Below are 27352 nucleotides of genomic sequence, written 5' to 3'. Positions count from 1 at the left end.
TTTACAGGAAAGTTGCAAAGATAGTATAGAGAGTTCCTGTACACCTTTCACACAGTTTTTTCTATTAATAGCTGACATATCACTGACACGTTTGTCAAAACCAAGAAATTAACATTGGTATGTTATCATTAACTAAACTCAAGACATTTTTCAACTTTTACCAGTTTCTCCACTAATGTCTTTTTTCTGTTTCAGTATTCAATTCAGTTTTCTACACTGCATTAAGAACCCTTGCATTTTTCCATAATATGTCCCGAGCCTAGATGAGGTAGGATCTGCAGGTGTAGATCAGGGATGCCAGGCATGGGTTTTGACTGGTTACAGGGCAGAAAAGCGGGCCAGGACTTACCAGTCCTACTTTCTACTGGAGGGCTCCATCATTCTCCTCCTTTTGACTAATAACACCCAGCAAGTTTAACTTGCTAGAACATTTTTCAGAATTGTGATTTTCATAGGGAAAAATAAGAAAATAGTGTTAATAAAATCATTGATTAATTCTTCATTTAAATGCTCAAGACATTTTAAGTGTTTACTATTGATAAATTTTTAGTCATTGGTTAATGTGCACGCAAGTAAAAAGATCTTGTACAATTTAAAACTATGAATGATATCCATGTAAGTATAAGGCATTTTAAAACCCACTAATTAAAATAATACTGATACGTTGCTTTGAGATTCTAGAACAGTTTTCCATTCTGGAAAATAAGTTATTTATGTAGGGACTCATGCTTGCATTTGGTGTCCTTTGTGCCAAAATTCTATGGAGCGGATTTTGCAGCCCTTTCAGCTACGTACTATTGGCAAGAGATACCACCAGACAAATAGCTTTTGGATATTTTATTGCTCTGTGAATATTTCTAAACTGTCTACCAGTACTTCCTCAGTAGTGTCCATTGAGAAGTTTAGCTATGTCAGAATCCTGTTTTCTGGCCACAAGGAGACACTTTGCCTGTCTTTCTCACAAGGGCTCGCTTCTTCATGGCAGCTGATTTACAAGGATTCTGGTTTCTCCTCTGTGAAAAGGGAGTGAGGAAGTGGAGGATTTAGGATGTGTTAATACCATCCTTGAGCTTCAATACTATTACTAAAACACAGCGAAACTGAAATTTGAAATGTATAGCTCCCTTTATTTTTAACGAGAGAAATGTCTTTGTAGTTTACCTTTGCCAGTACGTTAAAAAAACAGAACAAAAGGAGCCAAAATTGTAACCCACTTAGCAAAGAACACACGACTAATTATTGGCACATAGCTCTAGCCCAGTTACCTGAATCCCAATGCAAAGTTGCTACGTTTATACTGGGTCTTCCACTCTCCCCAGTATGCCGGCCTAGGGGTATAGTACAGCATCTCACCCACATTCCTAAGTTCAAGTCCTAGTTTATTAGTTGGCCCATCTCTGCTTCAGTTTCCTTATCTGTAAAATGGGCATAATAATTGTACCTACTTCATAGGATTTTTGTGTAAATTAAGAATGTGTGTGTACACGTATATATGCACACATATGTATGAATTAGAGCAATGCCTTGCACATAAATGAGTGTTATATGAGAGCTAGGTGTTACATAGTATTTAATTCACCTCATTATTAATTCATATTAATTCACTTATAATCATATTATTATTGATTTTACCAAGAGTATATACACTGACATTAATATTCATTATATTTTAAAATCTACCTACTGGCTGCATTTTATGCTGTGTTTTAACAATGTCTATTTAAAACAGTACAAATAAAATCCCCCAATGAGACTAAATAATTCACTATCCTCTCTTGACAAAAAAGATGTAGAAAATCTTATTATTATGAAAATGAAACAGTGAATATAATGTGGCTAGGATAAAAATACAGAAAAGATTTTACAGCGTTTTGAAATGATTTTAGAAGTATGTTATTGCTTCTATCCTGTCTTAATCAGAAGCACGCATTGGCTATCATGTTTCTGGACATCAGTTGGGCAGAAGTAACTTTTGCACTTATACTCTTCTTAAGAAAAGTTTGGAATGTTTTTAGAGTTAGCCATTGTATTCATTCATGCAATATCTTTGTGGAGATGGCTATGGGTATTTTTGGATCACTGAGACACAGAGAGGGAGATTGACTTTGAGGTGAGTGTCCAGGAAGCCATATACCCTTCATCCTTACCCAGTTCCTGCATCCGGCTCTCAGACAAATAAATGTCCAGAATCTTTCAACTAGCTGTGCCCGTCTCCAAAGCCTGTCTCTTTTCTGAATCTATTCTCTCTCTCTCAGCATCCTATCACCAGACTCTTCAAACTGCACGTGAAATCTTTTCAGACGTTAATGTGATATTTCTAACGATTCACATTTTGTTAGTGAGAATTAATGATATGCAATTTGGTGCTGGTGCTGAGGATAAGCTATCACATTTTAATTAAAAATCTGTAAATCTTGATGTCCTAAAATGGACCATCCTTCTGCCTTTTGCAGGGAGCAAGAAAGTACCTGATAACATGCATTTTGTTTGTAGGTATCCTTCAGCTTTTAAATGTGGAAATTCAGAACTTGGGATCACCATCGTACTCCTCTGTTGAATTCACCAATGTGTCGGCGGGTTCCTGGATAAGATCGTCTACTCTGCACCAGAGCTGTGGTGGGGGCATTCGTGCAGTTGCCAGTCACAGAATACGTTTACATGACAATATAGTGTTTGGCACAGCAGGCCATGGCATGGATTTGGAGGGTCAGGCCTATTCTCTCACTGATAACCTTGTAGTTCTGGTGACACAGTCGGCATGGTGCAGTGTTTGGGTGGCAGGAATCAAAGTGAACCACGCAAAGGACATCAACCTTCATGGCAATGTTGTTGCAGGATCAGAGAGACTTGCCTTTCACATCCGAGGCCACCAGTGCTCCTCGCCTGAAATACTTTGGTCTGACAATGTGGCCCACTCAAGCCTTCATGGCGTTCATCTCTATAAGGAAAGTGGACTTGGCAACTGTACCGGTATCTCTGGTTTCTTGGCTTTCAAGAACTATGACTATGGCGCCATGCTGCATGTAGAGGACAGTGTGGAGATATCGAACACCACTCTGGTAGACAATGCCATTGGTCTTTTGGCAGTCGTGTATGTGTCTCCTGCTTCACAAAGCTCCATCGAAAATGTGCAAATTGTGCTCAGGAATTCAGTCATTGTGGCCACCAGCTCCTCTTTTGACTGTATTCAGGACAGAGTGAAGCCTCACTCAGCCAACTTGACTTCAGCAGATCGAGCCCCTTCCAATCCAAGAGGGGGCCGAGTTGGTATTCTGTGGCCTGTGTTCACCTCGGAACCAAATCAGTGGCCTCAGGAGCCATGGCACAAAGTGAGGAATGACAATTCGGTTTCAGGAATCATGAAACTTCAAGGTAGGATGCTTGATCTTATCCAAGCAGTGTGTTTAATATAAGTTCCATGCACCCATGCACAGAATTTTTAATAGCATTCTGAAATTATGTCAACCAAAAGGTACAGTATGGTCTAGTACTTGCTATGCAACTGGCAACCTGCTGGGTATTGGTAACCATAATGGTGGTTTACGAAAGTCTCTGCTTTATGAGCAGTTGAAGAACTTCCACAGCAATTATTTAACTTGGTTATATGACAACTCTCTCAGGTGGCATTATTTTTCTTATTATACAGTTGAGGAAACTGAGATGCAGAAATTGTGCCTCACCTGAGATTGCCTAGTAGCTGGTTGGGTTAAAATCAAAGTTATCCCACAATCTGAAGTTCATCTTCTATCAGATCTATTTTGCATTACTGTACTCATTCCCCCTTTACTTACTCTGTCTGGCAATTGATTTGTCTTTCTGTAAAATGGATGGATTGTGATTAAGCCTTTGAGGCTTTAATGTGTTGGAATACTCTTCTCTTTTGCCATGCAATGTCCATGTATTGAAAAATTACAGATATTTTATATCCAAATTTATGTAAACTCCTGAAACTATCTTGGATAGCTATAACTAACTCCTGAATATACATTATTATAAGAATATGTAGTTGTATGATTTATGTTTATGATTGGTGGTTTACATGATATAATGTTATGATATATTTTTTAAAAATTTCAGATGTCACCTTTTCTAGTTTTGTGAAAAGTTGCTATAGCAATGACCTGGATGTGTGCATTCTGCCAAATATAGAAAACACTGGAATCACACACCCAATAACAGCAGAGAGGACCAAGATGCTAAAGATGAAAGATAAAAACAAGTTCTATTTTCCTCCATTACAGCCCAGGTACCACTTTTAGTATTTATAATAAGCTGTATTAAGAAGTATTTGGCAATTCTTCAAATCCCTAAGCATGTTAAAAAGAAGAATAAAATCATTAAAGAAATAAAAATAAGTCCTTTTAGGATGGTATGTTATAATACATTGACTTCATGGCTCCAATTCTTTAACCCTCCTATATTTATGCCCTTTGATATATGATTTTTAAAACATGTCTTACTAAAGAAGCAGAGCCTATTTCTCTTTCTCCTTGAATCAAGATTCAGTCATGTGACTTTCTTTGGCTAACAAAAGGGGCAGGAGGGATAGAAGGCAAGTTTTATTTATTTATTTATTTGGTCTTAATTAGAGAGACTTCAGGATGTTTTTAAAATCACTGGGAACAAATTGACCCTAACTCGTCACTTTTCCATGGAATAAATACAGTGTCAGTAGTCTTCAGAAGGAGGCCTTGGGAGTCTTTGGGCAGGGACTAGGTAGATGGGAAGGAGATTATGTCTGCTGTTGGGAATCTCTGAACTGAACGATGAGGCTTAGACAGATATTGGCACTCAGACCAGGTATAAAACTACTCTTCTTGGACTGAGGGTTTGATCTGGGGGGTTTATTTAAGGATCTGAAAACTAGATATGGAGGGTTTCTTTTTTTTTTCTTTTTTGCCTTAAAAGAGAGTGGGAAAGTTAGAGTCAGGGAAAACGGGTTACTTTTTCTTTCCCACAACATTGGGGAAAATTCCTTTGGTTGAAAGAGAAGAATCTAAAGAAACCACTGTGATTAGAAAGTTCATGTTTGACCTAACATTGATCTCTCTTTGATGCCCATCCCTGAGCCATTTTAGGTACCTAAATACTGTTAGGTAGACAATTTGTGTTATTTTGTCATTTTTCTTATACTGTCTGACTTTCCTTATGTTCATATCTTATCTATGGGCTGAAATAGTTGTAAAGTTACATGTCTTTGTGCTGTTGCAACAAAATGCCTCAGACTGGATAATTTATAAGGAACAGAAATTCATTCCTCACTGTTCTGCAGGCTGGGAGTCCAAGATTGAGACACTGGCAGGGTTGGTATCTGGGAAGGGCTATTTTCTGCTTCCAAGATGGAGCCTTGTTGCTGCATCCTCTGGAGGGGAGGAACACTCCATCCTCACATGGCAGAAGACATGGAAAAACAAGAGAGCACTCGTCAATCTCAAGCGGTTTCATAAGGGTGCTAATCCCATTCTGAGGGTGGAGAGCCCTCATGATGTATTCATCTCCCAAAGGCCACATCTCTTAATACGGTTTCACTGGGGATTAAGTTTCAACATGAATCTTGAAGGGACCCCATCATTCAAATAGTAGTATTACATAATATTAGCATCAGATTTTTTGTACTGTTGATATTAACACCCAATACATGGTTTACATGCAATAAATATTTAACATAATTACTAACGGTACCTCAAAGAATTAGACCAGGAGAAATAAAATAAATTCTCTATAATTCAATGTTGTAATTACTTATTACTTGTTTATATATCTCACTTGACTCTAAATTTTGGAAGGGCAGAAACCATGTCTATCTTTATCACCATTGTTGAATGAGAATTTCTAGTTTTACTTTGTATGTAGCACAAATATAATTGATGTTTATAATGATAATCTTAAAATACTAAAAAGCCCTGAAGTTCCATAAAGGGATGATTATATTATGTTCAGCAGATGTTAGAGTTAGGAACATTTTATTGTTATCTTGCTTCTTAGAAAATCAGCGATTTATGTAAAGAGTATATATCCAGATATCCAGAATATTTGGCTAATAAGAATGTCTGTCTTCTTGACCATATAACTAGGAAATAACTTATTTTATGTAGAGTTACCTGTGTAACACATTATTAATAATAAAGTCCTGTTGAATTTATTTTATACAAGATCAGCACTACCAATATATGTTTTCTTTTTATTGCTTATCATGGAATGAGAAAATTATTTTCTGTCTGTCTTCTCAGGAAAGATTTAGGAAGAGTAGTCTGCCCTGAATCGGATTGTGAAAGTCCAAGAAAATATCTCTTTAAAGATCTGGATGGGAGAGCCTTGGGTCTGCCTCCACCAGTTTCTGTATTTCCTAAAACTGATGCAGAGTGGACCGGATCCTTCTTCAACACAGGTCAGTTGTGTCTGAACGCACTGCCTGTGGCAGAGGCAGCGTGCATGAGAGGGAGCTGGTTTGGCTGTGCTGTCCAGTGGGAGCAAAATGTCCTGGAGAGGAACCGAGTTCTGAAGTTGGAGTCTGTGCTAATGAGCTCACCTGTATCACAGTAACGCTGAGTCACTGGGAGATCTTGCAACCTTCCTGCTCGGCCCTCTGTGAGATCGCTTGTGTCTGTGTCAAAGGTGTAGATTCCCAACCAACACCTGGGTCAGTCGGTCTGTGCACAGGTGGGAAACAATCCTCTGACTGGCTCGGGCACCTGGGTCTGAAGTAGCCCTCAAACTCTGCAATAGACAGCGTCTGCCATGGAACAGGCTCCTCTGCATTCTTAGGCCGCCTTTCTCTTCCGCCAGGAATTAAAGGCTTTCACTCTGGAGAGGGGGTGGTAGGGTTGATGCCATGTGGTTTGTCTCCCTTTCTTGGTGTTCCAACTGTCCCCCAAACTCTTCTGTGCTCAAAACTCCTTCTTTTTGATAATACCGTCAAACCCCTTTTCGTATCAGTTTTATGGCTAGACCCCTGGAGAGATCATTGTATTTTTATTACCACCAGCAATGAGACTCTGAGTTCCCCTTTGAGTTCAGCTCAACCCTGCTGCAGTCAAATATAAAGAATTTTTCCTGGTTTCTCCTACGCCATTAGTTGATTCTTTTCAGACTTCTTTTCTGGCCCCCCTTCTCCTTTCTAAGTTTTGAATGTGTGACTGTCCCAGGACTATGTCCTCAGACCTTTTTCCTTTTTCCCTAATTTTGCTCCCCAGGTCCAAGACTGAAGTAGCATCTAATGCTGATGAATTCCAGTTTATAGCACCAGCCCAGAGTTGATCCGGAAATTTGGCCTAGTATATTCTACTGACTCTACTGAGAAGGATAATAGGCATCTAAGACTCAATATGCCTCAGACTGGTTCTTTATCTCTGTTCCCATCCACAACCTGGTTCTTGCCTGTGGTCCCTACTTCAGTAATTGGTACCACCATTCGTGAGGTTGTCTAAGCAAAGCAGCTAGGAGAGACCCTCTATTCTTCTTTCTCCTAACCCAAATTCTCCAACTTCTCATTCCCTCCACCACTACCACTCTTGTCTAGCCGCCGCCTCCTCGCTGGTCTTTCTTCCACTTCTGAACTCTGTTCTTCACATCCTAGCCAGAGTGATCTTTTTAACATTCCAATGTCTTTCTACCCACTTAGAATGAAATCTAAAATCCACTCCTACAAGTTTGTAGCACCTACATCCTGACTGCTCCCTTACCTCATCTCTTATGACACCACTTTTATTGACTCATCCTGGTCTTCCGATTTTTTTTTTTTAACATGATCAGCTTATCCCTTCCTCAGGGCCTCTGCACTGGCTTTTTCTTCTTGCCTAGAATATCTTATTCTCATTTCCTTGAGAGCTGGTTCCCTCTGTTCAAATAATGACTCCTCAGAGAAGCCATTCTTGACTACTCTATCTAAAATAATCACACTGTCATTTTCTAGCCCTACTATGCCTACTTTATTTTTTTGTCAGAGTCCTATTACTTGATATTATATTATAAATGTAATTGCTTACTTGCTGATTTGCTGGTTGCCCCTTTTCGAATGCGAACTTGGTGAAGGCAAGAATTTTGTTCTTACTGCTATGAATCTAGGGGAATGCTCAACAAACATGGGTTGACTGATCAAATGAGTGAATCATGTATAACCAGGGAGAATATTAATACTATTTCTCGCAAGCCATTCAAGAACAGGCAGAAACAATTGAGACTTTAGGTCACTGGTTTAAGGATTTATCTGTAATAAGGAAGCCTGAAATGCAGATGGTTCTAGGTGTCTTTTTACTTGTTTCCACCTTTCTTCCATCTAAACTGCTACCACAGTGTAGCATTTGGCATTTTGAGCTGTTTCTACGTAGAATTTTTTCAATTACTGTAAAATTCATGCTTGAGTAGTTATACTTTTTAATATTTATTTCACATTTTTCCATATGTTGAAAGCTTATCTGTGCAATAGAGCTACATGCTGTGGGGACTACGGTATAGGCTTTAAAGTCAGTGCTGAGTGCATGGAGATGCTGAGTAAATATTCCTTTTGTTATGTTGATTACATTTGTTCAATATAACCAGCAAATACATTTTTGCAGAGAAGAATGAAGTTCAGAGACACATATATATTGAGAAAATATGTGGGGAGTAGTAAAAGAAAAAATAAAAAGATCAGCAGCTACCTTTTCATTTATCCTTAGATCTACTCAAATAGTTTTCTATAGTAAGTTTTTCCCTTGAAGAATTATCTCACTATTACAGGTATTTCTGCTATAGGGGAAACCTTCTCATACTATAAAATTAGTATATGAATAATTGTGTGGCTCTTTTGGACTTGTGTTTTTTGGTGAGGATCACACTTCTGTGAAATCAATTACAAGGGTTGTGTGTCCCAGAGTATTTAATGAAAATTACATTTCATTCTAACAGAAAATAATAGGACTAAAGATTGTATCTCAGTTTGGGTTGTCCCAGATGCAGACCCTGATACAAGGCTTAGAATCCAAGTAGTCTATATAGTGGGTGACCACAGAAAACATCAGTAGAGAAGTAAGGAAGACAGGTAAAATAAATAATGCCAGTAAAGGATGTGTTATCAAACTGGTTAGCACTGTGGAAGCTGGAGCTCAGTGTGCTGGGGAGCTCTAGCAGACTAAGGGAACATGACCCCATACCTTCCCAACCAGCCCACAAGGAAGCTGATGCATTTGTACTGCAATTCCTTGCTCATTGTTGGCTGAGGGATGCTTCTGGGGACATTAACTCTCCAGCCCTTTGGCTTTCCCTGAACATAGGCCAAGTGTCTTTCTTGTGGCCACCAAAAGACTTTCTCAGAAAGCAGTCATAGGTTTTTGCAGTGGCAGCATTGGGTGTGTGAAAGTGAGTGCCAAAAATATATGGGTGTGGGATGGACAGTGTCTGTTACAAATAGGAGCTCTAAAATGTCCGTGAGATGCCCCCTGTTTAAATGGTAAGAGAATTCTTTTTACGAACTTTTACATGGTTGCCTGCCATGTGGTGTGGTATGTTGTTTGGGCACAAACATGTGCCTGCTGCTGGTGGCAATGCTGGTATATTTGATTTTTCTCAGCTCTCTGCCATGGCTGTCAAACATGATTCAGTGATAAAACTCGGTGGGTAATATAATACTACACATAATCTACTATCAGTGTGTAGACAAGCATGTACGTGTGTTAGTGGCTGAGTATCCACATGGAGGTGTATATGACTGACTGCTTAAACTCCTGATGTTTTAAAGCTTTATAACATTTTAAGTGAGGTTGCTATCGGTACCAACTGCAAGGATTCCCACAGTGGAATCTGCTGTTTACTGCACTAAAAATACAATCTGCGTCCTCTTGCAATGAAAGAGACAACACATAGTAAATGGTGCCTTCTGGGTGCTGACAGGATTGTAGTGTTTTTCTTTGACTTCGAAAGTATGAGTAAATCCCTCCTTCCCTGATGCAAGTTCCTTTTTATTTTTTAAACCATTTTCTCTTAGCTACTTTCCTGTTCCTGTCTACAATCTAGTGGATGAGAAAAGCGCAGATTTAATCCTAAGAGAATTAATGTCTGTTTTGTATTTTCCCTCTTCAAGACAAGAATCTATCATCATTTTCAGTAAACCAGAGAAAGCAATGCAGCTAAGATGAAAATGGAGACCACTGGAACCAAATTTTATGTTTATTCCAAATGTCATTTAATTTGATGCCCCTTTATATCCTTTTCCTATTTTATTAATAAATCTCTCCAAGCCATTGGGAGTCCATTGCCTTTGAGGTTTATTTTTAATTTGGAAAATAACAGATTTTATTTGCACATATAAGTTCCCATAAAAACTACCCACTCAGCCAGATATCCACAGGTCCCAGCATATTGTCATATACCCCGGCATCAGGAGCAAAAACCATCCATGTGGATCAGCTGTGAGGAATACCGCCAGTGGGTTTTGCTATCTGCGTAATGCAGGGTGTGTAGCCAGGGGAAAAGCGAGCTGTTAATTTTGTTTTATACTTATCTGTAAGTTTGCATTTGCAGCCAACTTTGAAAAATGCACGACAATAGAGAGCAAGACAGCTAATCCCAAGCAGGCAATCCTCTGAAAATCATTTACGTTTTATTCTGGAAAGGATTTCTTTTGGTTATGGAGGCATCTAATGATCTGAAAATCCAAAATCATTTAGATCATTGAGAAAAACAAAGTCTTGAAATTCATATCCCATGCAGGTAAGACTAGACAGATACCAGTGCCTTCCATTCTGGCTTCATACTTGTTTCCTAACGAGTGTGTTTAAGACTACAGATGGCTGGTATCACCTCACAGACTAGTTTATACATGTGGAGTACCAGTGCCATTGGCAGGGGACAGAAGAAGATCAGAGCTTTAGTTTCAAGGGCATTTTACAATTTCTCAGCCAAGACAAAAATAAAAAATAAAATAAAAAGATGGAAGGGAGGTGAAATGAAAGTCAGCATTCCTTGAGCACCTATTTTATGCCACGTGATGAAGTTGGCATGTTCATTCATGCGGCAAGTGCATCTTGCCCGCCTACTGTCTACCAGCACCTTTCTCCGCATGGAAACTGTAGTAATGAATAAGACAACATCCCTGCTGCCACGAAGCTTATGTTCCAGGAGGGAGAGATACATGAACAGATAAAAACAAAATTCCAGGAAAGAAGAGAACGGTGAAGAAAATAAAATAGGATTTGGGAGTGGCGAGGTTGTTTGAGATGTGTGTGTGTGTTGTGTAGGGGAGTTGCTATTTGAAATAGTTACATTTCAAATGAGACCTGACTGAAGAATGACCAGTCACGGCTCTCACCAGAGGGACGAACCATCCAGGGAGAGGGACCAGCCAGAGCAGGGGCTCTGAGACATGAAGGGGCTTCTGTAGGTCTGAGGAGTGTGTGGAAGGGAGACCCGTGTGTGCATTAATAAGAGGGGGAGTAATTGCAGGTAGACAGGAGCCAGCTCCTTTCAGGTCAGGGTAAAAGGTTTGGATTTTATTCGATTTTATTTATTTATATTGTATATATTTCAGGTGTAAAACCTGATATTTGATAATCTTATCATAGTAAAATAGTCACTGTAGTGAATCAAATTAATATTACTCATTATCTCACATATTTAACCCCCCTTTTGTGGCAAGAGCACCTGAAATCTATTCTCTTAGCAAAAATCCTGACTACAATACAATATTATCAACTAGAGTCCTCATGTTGGACTTTACATCTCTAGACTTACTCACCTTACATACCTGCACCTTCTGTCCTTTGACCAACATTCCCTCGTTTCCTATCACCCCCACAATTCTGCCTCTGGTAACCACCATTTGATTCTCTATTTCTGTGTACTGTGTTGGAGGGTTTAAGAAAGGTGGTGATAGGATTTTCTTCACTCTCTGTAAAGATCATTCTAGCTGCTATGGAGTAACCAGAGTCTGGAGGTAGACAGTGTGTTAGGCTCGTCTATCTGGATGTTCCCTGATCCCCTGGTTCCCAGTGTCAAGAATGAGCACCGGAATGGAGTTGAGCTGATGACAGAGTGATCACAAACACAGAGCAATTTTATATAAACAGTTTATCATTATAAGAGAGAGAATGAAAGTAAAGAAGGAAGTTACACAAAGTGAAAATACGCTCCAGAGGGAGTGGAATGGGCCAGTCTCCATGAGAAAGACCCTGAAGGCTAAGCAAAACTGCCTTTGAAATAAGCTCACTAGTTTGTCCCTGCTTTCTCCTGGCAGGATTGGTTGTCTTTTCCACCTTTGGGGGTGATTGACAGGTTGGGGTTATATAACAGGTTATGTAACAGGTTACATAACAGGTTGGTTATGTAACAATTTCTCTTTCTGGGCATGCATCTTCCCCAGAATTCTTCATGAATCTCTACTAATTAGATGGTAATGAACTCTAGGTCAGTTAAAAGTTACTAGGAACTTTTTACCATGTATGTTCCCACCAGAAAACAGTTCCTAGCCACAATTTGGTTCCTAGCTACAATTTAGTTCCTGCTTTCTGCTCTTAGCCACTTCCTTGCCACCTGTTTACCCTCCACCAGACCCAACAAGTGCAGTTGCAAAGATGTCCAGGCGAAAGATGTGATGGGTTTAGAGGTGTGCTAATCTATGAGTGGTCCATTAACCTATGCTGGCACACAAACTCTTGACTACCAGTCTACAGTGAGATATTTACAGAAATTTACCATTTATAAACAACAATTTGATGGAGTAATTTTATATCTGTTGAATCTAGTTAATAAAATGTAGGGCTTATTGTTTGTATATCTAATTGGTTTGCTAATTTATATTGTGGTTTAAAGAGTATTGGTATTCAATAGACTAAACATTTTAAAACAAAACAAAAACATCTCATTTTCCTGCCAATATTTTTTTATGTCGTGGCCAAGACAATGGTTCTCAGAACTGACTTATTAGCAGAATCATCGAGGACTTTAAATGTTCATTTGCATATGGGTAGATTTTGAATCAATAAGTGTGTGTAAAGTCCAGGTCTTTGTGTTAAACACACACACAGAAGTGATTCTGATGTGTTATGTTTTAAAATCATTGCTATAGAATTATATGCTCCTTTTGAAGTAAACAGACAAGATATTAAAAAGACAATTAATATTTTTAATTTATAAAGTAGACAGTTTCAATTTCTCATGAATAATCAAGAATTAGCTTTCTGTGCCAGATACCAACAGACATAAACACACTTGCTTATATACACACTGGATATGTTTCCAAAAGAGAAAAGAACATTAACTAAAATGATACAGGAGTGTTTTCAATCTAAATTAAGCCTTTGAATAAAAAAAATGTTAAAATGATCTTTTTATAGATCATTTTTTCCTAGTCTTCAAGTGAATGGAATGACCCCCAAATGTCACCTTCATAATATACTTCACTGGATAAAAATGGGTTTGATACAAAGTTTATTTTTTAAATTCCACATTGAATTATTATATTAAAGGGAGAAACTCATGATAAGCTTTTCTCACACTTTCCATGACATTATTCCCAGCTAAGTACTGTGGTCTGACCAGGACTTCTGACCACATCCACCTCCAGGGCAGGTGAGTTTCCCATGCTTTACCGTGAGAGAGTAAGAAACATTTTTCACATCGTGTTCCTTCTTGGACACCTCTCAAGGAAGAAAGTTATAAACCATTGTGGAGACCTTAAAAGTGACTTGCCTCAAATCAAAAATAAAAGATTAGGTTGATAAAAAAGAAAATAAAGCTGGCATTTGACTGTCAGCCCATAGAGTGATGAAGTGGTTTCTAACTGAATAATGGGAAAGCACAAGCAACGTGGAGACGTACGCTCCGCTGCCTCACGGACACACAGTGGCCAGCGTTGTCTCCACTCTGTGTTGCTAGATCTTGAAATGTGTCTTTTCGTTATGCTTTCTAAGCTTCTCTCTCTTCCCATTTGTCCTGGCAATGACAGCAAGATGGTATTATAAACTGGGAGAATGGAGAGGGAGGGAGAAAATGAGAGGACAGAATGGAGAAAGGAAACGGTTGTTAGAAAATTTGTCTGCCAATATCTGAGCTTGCGGAGGTCTTTTTCTTCTAGCTAGAGGGGGAAATACCATTCTCTTTTCCCAAGCAATTATAGGCCCCAAAGATTGAAACTTGGTATATAGCTCTTTAATCTCAGCAGATATTTATGGTTAAACATTAGACTTTTAGGATTCCAGATGTCAGGGTATTAAAATATAAAGGCACAGTGGAGTCTCAGAAAATATTAGACTCTTTGGGATATGTGGCTGCAAGGGATTTTTATCCCAAGAAAAGGAGGATGAGGCTTCAAGTGGTACTTTGTTAAAACCCAAAGAGCACCTTTCCTTCACCTTATTTTCTCATTCCCCCCTGACTTGCCTGGTCTCCAGGCAGTGAATGGCATAACAATATTTGATTACATTTTGAAATAGTCCATGCTGTGAGTTGGAATGATTTTCATGTGTCATTCGTAAAGGATGATGTGAACAGGCATATGATCCATGGGAACAATTTCTTTTTCCTTTCTTCAATCTGGACATCTTATTATTGTGATCGTCGTGCTCCTCAAATCTTCCATGAATAATAACAGCAGCTAACATTTGTCGTTGAGTGTCCACCATGTTCCTGGCTCTGTGCTGAGACTTGTAGATGAGTTATTTCATTTAATGCCATAACAGGATCTACCCTCTGAGAGAGGTATTCTTACTGCTTCCATTTTATAGACGTGGAAACTGATGTAGAGACATCAGGTAAGTTGTCTAAGTTGTAAAACTAACTAACAGAAGGTTCGGGACTGAGCTGTGTTTTTAAGACTATGTTGTACTGTACCCTCCATCCAAGTTTTCTTCCTCCTTTGTCTACATTCTTCAATGTTGTTAATAGCTGTTGTAGATCTATCAGCTTTGTTCACACACAAAGCCCTGTGTACACATAACAAAGCAAACTGAGACTGTGCAATTATTCTAGCAATTATTCATACATACTAGAAATAATAATAATCATTCATTTAGCACACTCCCTGTGCCAGGCATTAGGCTAAGCAGTTTGTAAATATTCTCATTTATCCTTACAACGACCTTAACATATAAGGACTATTATCCTCTTTTAGCATTTGGGGAAATAGGAGTTTAGAGAAGTTAACTAATTTTTCATGGTCCCACAGCTAGAATGTGCAGAACCAAGATTTAAATATATATTTGTCTAACTCTAGAGCCTGGGCTCATAACCACTTCTAGATAATTCTCATTGTGTGGTCTGATTCATCTGGTATGACTCTCTCTGCATATATTTAACTGAATAGTTTACATATTTCTACTTTACTTGGTACAGATAGATTTTTAGATTTTAAAAGTAATTGTCAATTACTTAAACATTTTTGAAAGGCAATGTTATAACAACCAAAAAGGAAAACTTACTTAGTTCCTTTTCTTCAAATATTTTATGTATATGTATATATATGTACACACACACACACAGACACACACACAGACACACACACACACATACTTGTCCATCAGTATCCATGAAGGATTAGTTCCCAGGACCCTCACGGATACCAAAATCCATGCATGCATACTCAACTTCCTTATATAAAATGGCATAGCATTTGCATCTAATCTATGTGCATCCTCTTGTATATTTTAAGTCATCTGCAGATTACTTATAATACTTAATACAATACCTACAGATCACTTCACTTGCACAGGTTCAGTGTAGTACTTGGTGTGTAGCAAATTCCAATTTTGTCTTTTGGAAACTTTGTGAAATTTTTTTTTCCTCCACATATTTTTGATCTGGAAGCCATGAATGTGGAACTTACAGAGGGCTGACTGCATACTTAAATATGGCATTTCTCCATGTGCAAAATCAATAAACTGTGTCACATCCAAGAAAAAACCATGTTGCCTTTGTTAACCACTGAGGCTGTGTGATAACAAAGGAGTAGTATAGAGTCGGTAGCTTTGGTCATGAGATCAAAAATTTATTGTGGTGATTTTTTTCTTTGGCTTCCCCTTTATCCGTAATGAATTGATGTGGTTTTTTTTTCTCTGTTTTTCTCAAAATAGACAGTGTTTATCGAGTACCCAGTGAGAGCAAGGCACTAGGTAATGTTGGGGTATCCAAGAAGGGACATTATAGTAGAGAAGGAATCATTCCTGCCCTTACATATGGCAGACAGAGGGCCAAGCCATGAGACGAAGGAGTGTAGTTGGTATAAAATCAGCACAAAGTACACTGGGGAGATCACACGTAGTTAGGGGTGTAGACAAAGGCTCTAGAAAGGAAATGGAATTTGTGATGAGCCTAGACATATGGGTAAAGCTTTAAAAGGCATGCATGAAAGAGGTAAGTAAAAGAGTTAGTCTAGAAGCAGCAGAGGCAGGGCTGTTTCCTCCATGGTAGGTGTAGCACCTCCCCTTCCCTGTGAACCACTCCCTGGCTTTCATAGTCAGTGTGGGTCTTGCCTCTTTATGGCCCTCCTTTACCCACTGCTCAACTCTGTTATAGCACCTCTCCTGCTCCACTGCCGCCATTTCACAAGCCGGCCTTCTCTCCAGACCTTGAGTACCTTGAAGGTACTTTGAATTTTTAGTACAATTTTGGGAACATAATATATGCCTAGTAAATGTTTGCAGAATGAGTGAATAAATGAATAAATGAGCAAACAGGTCAAGAATTCAAGTTGATTTGCCAGCCAACTGTTCCACAAAGTAAATTTTAGATCTAATTAATGTATAATTTGTTTCAGCATTTTCAAGGAATGGTCCTCCATTGGCTGGCTAATCTCAGGAGATTAGAAAACATATGGCCCGTGGCCAAATAGATTTTGAAAACTCTGACTATTCCCATTTTGGAGATCACCATGTGCATTAAACTATTTAAGATTCTGATAAGTTCTGCAATTACATTTTAAAACTATTATTTAATTTTGTGTTACCCAATAGTTCTCAAACTTTTTGACTAGAGAATACCTGTTCATACTAGACATTAGTGTCCCTTGGAATTAGTATACTTTAGAACACATATTGGGAAATAGTGCCTCATACTAATCTATTAGTCTGCAGGAATACATGTCAGTTGGAAATTACAAGATTGTAGCAACTTTGATTTAGATGGTTCCTTGAAGGTCAGTCTGTTCCACTCCCCATTCAATGTATATAGATGGCCTCTACCTTTAATTTTCCCAGAAAGTGGGAGTTCACTTCCTTATAAGGCTGTCTGATACATTTTGAATAATTTTAATTGTTAGGATCTTCCTTCAATTCCTTCTACCCAGTGACCTAGTTTGTCTTTTGGTGTGACAGAATATAAGTCTTTCCATATTACATATAAGTCTTTCCATATTGCAGCCTTTTACATATTCAAAGACAGTAAGATTGTGATTTTATAATAAGCCTCTTTCAAGCACAGAAATTCTAAATTCCTTCTGTTAGTCAACATATGACATAATTTCTAGTTCTTCACTTTTTAGAGTGGCTTATTGTTTTTATTGTGGTAAAATACAAAAAACAAAATTTACCTACCATCTTAACTATTTTTAAGTGTACAGTTTAGTGATATTAAATACATTCATAATGTTGTGTAGCCATCACTACCATACATCTCCATAAGTCTTTTCATCTTGTGAAACTGAAACTCTAAACCCATTAAACAGTAACTCCCCATTTTCCCTTCACCTGAGTCTCTGGCAACCACCATTCTGCTTTCTGTCTCTATGATTTTGTCTACTTTTAGTACCTCATATAGGTGGAATCATACTGCAGCTTTTTGTGACTAGCTTATTTCACTTAGCATAATGTTCTTAAGGTTCATCCATGTGGTAGCGTATTACAAAATTTCTTTTTTTTTAGAATTGAATAGTATTCCATTTCATGGATATACCACATTTTGCTTTACCATTCACTGTCCCATAGACACTGGCTTGCATCCGTGCTTAAGCTATTGAAAATAATGTTGCTATGAGCATGGGTATACAAATATCTCTACAGACTCTGCTTTCAATTCTTTTGGGTATATACCCAGACATGGAATTGCAGGATCATATGGTAATTCTATTTTTAACTTTTTGAGGAACTACCCTATTGTCTTCCGCGGTAGCTATGCCATTTGACATTCCCACCAACAGTGCACAAGGGTTCCAATTTCTTCACATCTTTGCCAACACTTGTTATTATTTTTTTTTCTTTTTGGTAGTAACAATTTTAGTGGATGTGAGTGGATATATCACTGTAGTTTTGATTTGAATTTTCCTAATGATTAGTAATGTTGAGCATCTATTCATGTGCTTATTGGCCATTTGTATATCTTCTTAGGAGAAATATCTATTCAAGTCTCTCATCCATTTTTGAAACAGGCTGTTCAGTTTTGTTGTTGTTAAGTTTTGGGAGTTTTCTATATGTTCTTGATATTAATCTCTTATCAGATATATGATTTGGAAATATTTTCCCCCATTCTGTGGATTGCCTTTTTACTCTTTTGATAATGTCTTTTGATAAACAAATTTTTAAAATTTTTATGAATGATGCTTATTTTTGATGTTCTTCAGTTTGTCAATGATGTTTCCAAAATGTAGAAACAAAAAACTACACATTGCCCATCCAGAACAGCATTATCCAATAGAAATATAATAATGCAAGCTGCAAGTATAATTTAAATTTTTTAGTAACCAGGTTTTAAAAAACAGTAAAAAGAAACAGATAAAATAAAATTTATTTATTTTGTGCAATATATTCAAAATATTATAATTGTAAGATGTAATCAATATAAACATTGAGACGTTTTGCATTCTTTTTTCATACTATGTCTTTAAAATTTGTTGTGGGTATTTTACATTTACAGCATGTCTCAATTCATAAAATATAGTTTCATCAGAAATATTTAATTTGAATCTAGATTTTAGAAACTTTACAATTGAAAAGTAGAATCACATATAAAAATTGTTTCAAACATAGGTAAACATTTTTCAATAATGAAATTATCAGTTTTATATATTGTATTATAATTAAAACTATACATAATTAAATTTTAGTTCTTCAGTTGGACCAGTCACATTTCAAGGGCTAAATAGCTACATGTAGCTGCAACTACTATTGGGTATCTTTCTTCATTTGTTCTGGTGGTACACATATTAAAGAGAATTGATTTTTTTAACCTATGTATTAAACTCTATTCATCCCTTAAATTCTATTTTCATGAGTAAATGGTCATCAGAAGCAACCTGGGTTTCTAGATTTGAAACTAATCCCAGAATTAGAAATCATTCTAGAGAGCACCTAATTAATGCTGGGCATATAAATGAGTCAATAAAAGAAAGAAGCTTACCTGGTCCTGGATTATCTGCCATTAGCAGGAGCTAAAGTCAGAAATAGATCCAACTGCATTTAAGAATTTAGTTCATAACAAAAATGATATTTTAAATCATGGGATTTAAAAAACATAGAAACCTGAATAGACTTTTTATAAAGAATTATTAATTTGGGTAGTAAAATTCTCAGTCTCAGAAAACCTTGATACTTTGTTTGGAGCAAGCAAGTTGCTTATCTTCTTTAAGTCTCAATTTCCTCATTTAGGAAGTAGAAATATTAATATGATACTCATATGATTATTACAAGGCTTAAAAGAGATAAACTCAATAAAGTTATCCACCACTACTAATAAAACAATAGTGACTACTGCTACTGTAATAATTGTTAATATTATTATTTTACCAATTAGATTGGCAATGATTAAAATGTGATAATTTACAGTGTTGGAAAAAGTTTTGGGGAAGCGTTCTCAAATCTTATTCTCAAATATCACTTCTTGTAGCCTGTTGGCATCTGGCAACCATCTAAAGGTCTGTATTTCTGACTCAGCAACTCTACTTTTAGGAAATTTAGATCCTAAAGATTTTTGTTGGATGAATCAATGAAACAGTAAAAGATACACAGTGAAAAAGAAAAGATCCCATGCCTCCAGCCGCCCTGCTGTCCTGTGCCACGACAGTGCCACTGCTCAGAGGGAGAAACCGGAAAGTTTAAAAAATCACGTGTATGTATTACTTACTAGTTTAATAAGAACAATGATGGTAAAACTCATTTATATGACAAATGGGAATCTTGACAAAATGAGTTGATTATTATGAAAAACATGTCAAGGAAAGGGACACCAAAGAAAAGAAATTTTCCTTGACATAGAAGCCAGTCTTTCTACTAAGGAATTATGGACTCCCAGTAGATCCCAGTTCCAATTTGCTTAGCTCCCTCACAGGAGGAATATTAATAAAAATTGAACATACATTCAGTTGAAAAATTGAAAGTAATTGCCATGGAGGAAGGGAGGTGAAGCTAAGTTTTTCATGTGGCTATGGATAATAATCTCTTCCCTTTTGGCTGATGATGGTGGGATGCAACTTTTCTTGAGCTTTGCCTGTGTGGAAACCAGCCTATCCATACATCTAGGCCCTATTTTATCGTCTTGTTTGAACATGTTAGAGACAAAAGAAAAGAGCTTTGTAGCTTTAGAGACATAATACATGTAAAAAACTTAGCTCCATGCCTGGTGTGGGGTAAGCACTAAGTAATTATTAGTGACTACTGTTCCATTGCCACCACTGCCACCATTTGGCATGGCTCTGGTTGGGATGGTGACTTGAATATATGAATGTCACATCTTAGTTGGTTCTTATACTAGTTTTCTACTGCTGCTATAACAAATGATTAAGAAGTTGGTGGTTTGAAACAACACCCATGTGTTATCTCACAGTTCCATGGGTCAGAAGGCTGATGAATTTGGCTGGTTTCTCTGCTTTGCATTTCCCATAGCCAAAAAGGAATATGGCAGGGCTATATTTTCTTTCTTTCTTTTTTTTTTTTTTTCTGTGGAGTCTCTGAGAATGAATCCATTTCCAGTCTCACTCAGGTTCTTGGCCAAATTCAGTTCCATGCAGTTGCAGGACTGAGATCACCATGTCCTTGCTCATTGTAGGCCAGGGTTCACGCTCAGCTTCTAGGGCTGCCTGCATTCCCTATCTTGTGCCCCCTTCATCTTCAAAGCCATCAACAGTGCACCGTGTCCTCTCGTGCTTTGAATCTCTCCTGCCTTCTCTTTTACTACATCTCTCTGATTCTAGCCAGAGAAAATTCTCTGCTCCCAAGGGTTTACAATCTAGGATAATCTCCCCAGGTTAAGATCTCAAACCTTAATCACATCTGTAAAGTCTCCTTGCCATATTCACATATTCAGGACCAGGGCATTGACATCTTAGGGGGGCTATTATGCAGCATGCCGTAGTTCTTTGTGAGACCTTAGTGTTAGTTGTGCAAGGTGAATTAATAAGAAATTGGAATACTGAGACCATCTCTGCAAGATTTTTTTCTCTTTCTGATAGAAATTAGACCTCGTATGTCTTGTTTCAGAGGTACTGTGGAAATGTTGAGAATTCCATATCCACTCTGCAAGGTGAACATCTGATTTTGATTGAAAAATTATCAGCATAACCTAGTTGTCTTTGACGTGATTATGGAACCTTATCAATCTTAACATGAATTTTGTCTCATTTTTGTTCCACAAGTTGAAGAAAATATTTTATTTTGATATGCATTTTAAATATGTATTTTATTATATGCATTTTAAATATAATTGTTTACTACAAACTGCTTTTGATATATTATTTACCATGCTAATACTTCAAAATGCAGCCAGCATTTGCCTCATCCACCAATTGCCCCTGAGTTAACAGAACCAGAATGTAGGCATTAGAAACTCCTGGGTGTCCAGTGCCTGATGATGCTTGATGACACAAATGTAAACCTCTATAATACAGGAAAGCAGCTCATTTTCCCTGGATCTCTCAGACACTTCTATGGCCTACCCAAATAGCTGAGTATGAGCTTGCGAAAGCTTAGATGAGGGAGCACTGCATTTTGCAGCAATTAATTTTGCAGAGGAAGCAGTCTGTTTAAAGATGCCTGCAGCACTCACTAAAATGGGGGTTGTTTTTCAAGGCCACCAGAGCTGCATTTGGCTAAGGCTGGCTCATCAACAAAGCAACAATGCTAAAATATGGCCTCCTGGGTTTTGCAAAAGAAGGGACTAGAGGGACGATGAATTATGCTCACCTGCTAGAACTGGGTGAAGACTGTAATTGTTTAGCCCCTAGCACAACCCTGCAAGGGTTAAAATGACAGAGATATTAGTTCATGATGGCTAAAATTGTTGGTTTGAAGCTCTCGGCAATACGCAGACTGTTATTTACCGGACTTGGTCGATTTACTTCTTAATGCAATAATGACCTGTGAAATGAAACGTGAGCTAGACAATTGTTCCTCATTGTTTCCAGTAAAACATCCTTTCATACCCCATTAAACCACCATTAATTCCATATGAAAGAGAGTCACGCACAAGCACCCGTTGGTCTCTTTCTTTCTTTCTTGGACTTTTCTTGTCTCCATACTTCTGTTTCTTTTTCTTCTCTTTTCTTCCTCTTTCCCTCCATTTCTTCAAATGAAATACGGACATAATGGTACATAGCAAGAAATTCCTTTGAAGGACATGCTGAGACACATCGCTTCCAAACTAGGGGCAAGGTTTCATTACTGAACATCCACATGGCTCTCTCTGTTTGCCCCAGACATGAAAATAGCAGCAGAAAGAAAAAAAGTTTTTTAAAACAAGCAGCAATTGTTTAGTCTTGTATTAAAAAGTTCAAGATGTCTATTCCAGATGGGTAGGTGCATATCCTCCTGCATTGGTGTGCCTAGGAGCCAGCACTGGATAAGCCAACGTGTCAGTTGGCTGAGCACCGTCTCCCATCGGGAAGAGGTCTTTCCCACAGCAGAAACACGTGGATTCCAGGAAGCCTCTCTGTTTCCAGCAGCTTGAACTGCTTCCCTGTATTCTTGGACCTAGGCTGACTTTTCTGTAACTGAAGGCCCGAACTGAGAAGATTTGAGCTACAAGGCATGAGAGGTGCATTTGTAGTATTTCTTCTGTCTGACCCTTTTCTCCCTATAACCTCATAGCTAAGGGTTGCCTTAATTTCCTTCGCTGCATGATATCTATCGAACTATCTGTCTATCTATCTATCTATCTATCTATCTAATCTATAGTAGGGGAAAAGAGAATTTTCTCTCCCCCATGAAGGTTCAAGTCTGTTGAAATGAACTGACACTAGATTAATGGGAGAAAGGGCATGCAAATTTATTAATGTGCCTAAACACAGGACCCATACAAAATATGAAACTCAAAGAATGGCCGGATGGTTGAGGCTTAAATATTCTCCTCATAGGGGAGAGGGAAGTGGGGGGCTGTAGGCAATTTTAGAAGAGTAGTAAATGATATTTAGGGGGATTGAATGGGTCCAAAGGCCAGACAATGCTTTGTAAATGCTTCTCTTTGGACGCTGAATGAGACCTAAGGACAAACAATAATTTGTGGGTTAGTTATGGGAAGGTGAGGGGTGAACAAAGGTTGTCTTATTATGCAGTTACAGTCTCACAGATAGTCTCTCAGAACTGCTCTCAGAAGAGTAGATAAAAAATCTGTATGGACGTGGTGACAATTTTTAGTCTCTTTTCTTCTTTGGTGGTTAATCTTTTCTGATTAGTTGATGAGATTTCTAGGGAGGGGGGTCTTAAGACATAGCATTTATTTTGAAGAAGTTTTCCTCAGGCCGATAAGGGAACTTCCAGAGAGAGGCCCTAATGTGCTTGGTGGGAGAAACAAAGGAAGCTTAGAAAGTTCATGGTTCTGAGGCAGCTCCTCAGGCCTTCCAATTTCCTTTCATTCAAAAGTGTGCAGCATGCCAAAGCATCCTACTTTGGAGTATCGTGCTCTGCACCCCAACTACATCTATCTATCTATCTACCTATCTATCTATCTACCTATCTATCTATCTATATGGGGGCGGGGAGACAAAGAGAAAGAGATGTGTGTGTGTGTATATGTGTATATATATTTTCATATATATATATGGAAAGCCCAGATTTGGTGATTTAGAGTATTTTCTTTCTTGTTTCTCCTCTTGAGGGGCATGAAGGAGAAAGGGAAAAAATATCCTAAATTATTCTTGATCATCCCCACACTCACAACAGATTCAAAATAACATCTCACCATCCATTTTTACTTTATTTTCCTTTCTTATTTCCACTTCCAGTTTTGGAGGTAAGAATGTCATCACCTTTTGAAAATTTCAACAATTGATTTTCCCACCTCTCTCAAAATCGTTCTGTTTAACGTGAATTGTTCTTCAGTAGTCAATAGTTTTATGGGTATGAACTCTGGCATTGATCTGTGTGATAGTACCTGATCATTAGAAAATCCAGATCCCCCACAGTCTCCCCTTCAAACAGGGTCATGCACACTAGGGAATGAATGACACAGAAGGGGCAGCAGAATCAAAGGTTTCCTCTGCTCATGACAAGGGGACAGCTATTTAGACGGACCATATGAGCTCCCTTTGAATCTGTTGTAAAATGAAGTTTATCACCTCACTCTTTTTTAGATGTTGGTTGTAGAAAACATATCTTTTTTTACTATTTTACAGCTAATCTCATGGAGGTCTCAGGAGCAAAATGACTCCTTTAAGATCATGTAACCTATCACACCAGACTTCTACACTTCATCTTAGAGAATAAAACAGAAATGATTCATACCCAGACATTTTCCTTTTTTCAAGACTTTTTTTTTCTTATAGTAGGATGCCTTTTAATAAAAAGGTAGTTAAAAAAGAAATGAGTAGTTAGTGAAACAAATAAATGATTAATGACTCATTTAAAACAAGGTTCATTTTTTTTTTTTAAAAAACGATAAAACAAATGAGAATGACCTTTTATTGTTCAGAGTGGCGTATTCCTGTGGTTGTTCCACGTTGAAAGAGATTTTACAGAGGCCCTGTGTGTCCTTCAGGGAAATATCTTCTCCACCTGGGAGGAAGTGAGTTTTCCTTCTCACATAACCTTGAAACTTGTTGATAATTTCATTCATTCATGTTACATTTTACTTAGAATGGTTAAAGATGTTAGCATGTGGTGGTGACTCCTTTCCGCAATTAGATTATAACCTCCTGGAGGACAGGAAAAATTTATTATGTTAATTTCAGTTTAATTTAATCAATATATTGATTCTCTATTACCATGTAATACTACTATTGCAATAGCTCCCATTTACTGGGTGCCAGACGTTGTGTTAGGTGTTTTCTAGATTCCATCTCTACAATACTTGGAAAGTAAGCCTCGGTTTCACCGTCATTTAGAGTGATGCAACTGAAGCTCACAGAGTTTAAGGACTTTGCTTAAGATGATATTCCAAGTGATAAAGCCAGGATTTGTGCCCAGGTCTATATGAATTCAGTGCCTATGCTTTTTTATTAATGCCCATGACCTTTTCTGTATAGAAGCTTTCTAGGGAATTTAAATATAAGTGAGAATCAGCCTTGAACCTCAAGGAGACAATTTAGTATGAGGGATAATCCAAGTAGTCCACTACAGTATGAAGCAATATAAGATAAGCGCCTACAAAGACATAAATAGTACTCTGAGAGCACTACATTGGTGGGATATTGGTTGAAGGGAAAAAAGATTATTCATACTGAGAGCAGAGATGAATAAAGAACTCAGAAATTACCAAGTGTGGGTATTTTCATTTGGACGCGGTATGGAAAACACGTTGAAAAGAAAGAGAGGGTGGAGCCATAGTTTTGGAGCGCCTTCAGTGTCAGACCAAAGTACTGAAATCTATGTCAGTAACCACTGAGGAGGCTTTGAAGATTTCAAAATAGAGGCTGAGCCTGTAGGAAGCTGAACTTAAGAAAGATGAATCAGGCAGCAGGAAGCAGAGTGAAGAATGAGTTGGAGCATGGACCAAATGGAAAGGCTTGATAGGACACTGTTTCAATTGTTTGAGTTTAGAGGAAATGCATTGAGGACCTGAGCAGATTGATGGCACCCGGAATGGAGAGGATGGTACAGATCAAAGAAATGTAAAAAAAGAGGAAGTAGAAAGGGTTTGCCTAGTCCTGACTTTGGCGACTGTGAAGAGAAGTCAACAGTGACCCCATTGTTTCTGGTCAGGATATCTCAGGGAATGGAGGTTCCAGTAGCAGATACGGGGAAATAAGAAAACAGAGGACAGTTGCTTAAGCTTTGCCTTTAGTGAGTTTGTGGTGCCCCTTCTGTGGGCGGGGAGCCACTCAGATATTCAGCTGGTGACTAGAATCTCTGGGATTAGAGCTTGGGAATTAAATGGCAGCTGGAGGTAAAATCGAAAATTATTGGGAATAAAGTGGTAGGTGAGTCAATATAATAAATAAGATTGGCAAAGAAGAGAGAAAGAAAATAAACTGAAGTAAGAACTTTGAGCGCATGGCATTTTTAAGGCAAGAGAGCTGTTGTTTGAAAGTGGTTACAAACAGATGAACAATGCATAATATTTTCCTGTTTGTCACACAGACAAGGGGACATAAAGGTAGGACCAGTTACTGTGGGGGCAAAAGCTCTCACTGTATGTATATCACTAATGATGTAATCCCTGCCCTCATTTCTTATTAGGGAAAGTAAACAAAAAGAAACAAATTATACACACACACACACACACACACATACACACATATACATAAATTCATGATTATAAATATATATGTATGAATAATGTTAACAATGCTATGAAGAAGAAAAATAAAAGTGCCCTAAGTGCATCCTAATTTAGAATGGTGGTAGGCAGCAGGGGCTTGTCAATGAAAGTGGCTCTTGGAAGTGATATTTAAACTGACAACAAAATTAAGTAAAAGTTGGCCAGGTAATGTGTGGAGGCAAAAGCCTTCCAGGCAGGGTGAGCAGTTTGTGCGGAAGCTCCAAGTCAGGAAGAGCCTGGACCCTGGAGGAAAGCAAGCTGCAGGGACAGGATAATGGTGGCCGTGCAGATGGGTAGCCTGCAAAGAGGGTAAGTAGACAAGAGCCAGATCCTAAGGAGTCTTGTGGGACATTGTAAGAAAATGGGATTTTATTTTACTTGCAGTAGAGACCAACATAATTTACTTTGCATCTTTAAAACTCTGGAAGAGTGAATGGAGGTTTACAAGAGTGGATAGGAGAGGGATGAACTAGCAGTTCTGTCTGAGGGATCCATGGTGGTGGTGATGTGAATTAATTTGGTGAGAGTGGAGACTGTTAATTTTCTGAAAATTTTGAAAATATTTAATATAAGATATAAAAGTATAATAGATAATAGAATTGATGAAGGATGTTCTGTCCCTTTTGCGATGCCACCCCTCACCCCATACCTTGCCTCCATGCACACACATCTGGAAGCTTTCCTAATGTTTACAATGCCAAATACATGTTATTCATTGGGACCCATTATAGTTAAAGCATTTTTTAAAATGTGCAGAGTAAAACATCTT

At 38.0% G+C, this 27352-nt stretch overlaps 1 protein-coding gene across 1 annotated transcript in view; it reads left to right on the top strand.

The window, feature by feature from the left end:
• The window catches only part of PKHD1 (PKHD1 ciliary IPT domain containing fibrocystin/polyductin), a 414564-nt gene that overhangs the window by 298459 nt on the left and 88753 nt on the right, over nucleotides 1-27352 (top strand). The window contains exons 58-60 of the mRNA XM_045543725.1: nucleotides 2494-3372; nucleotides 4078-4246; nucleotides 6231-6388. Coding sequence (XP_045399681.1) covers nucleotides 2494-3372; nucleotides 4078-4246; nucleotides 6231-6388 — 1206 coding nt within the window. The remainder of the gene's footprint in view (nucleotides 1-2493; nucleotides 3373-4077; nucleotides 4247-6230; nucleotides 6389-27352) is intronic.

This window comes from Lemur catta, chromosome 2 (genome assembly GCF_020740605.2).
Source record: "Lemur catta isolate mLemCat1 chromosome 2, mLemCat1.pri, whole genome shotgun sequence".
NCBI classification, from domain to species: domain Eukaryota; kingdom Metazoa; phylum Chordata; class Mammalia; order Primates; family Lemuridae; genus Lemur; species Lemur catta.
The sequence above is the reverse complement of the archived record's forward strand: the minus strand, read 5'-3'. Positions and strand labels throughout refer to the sequence as shown.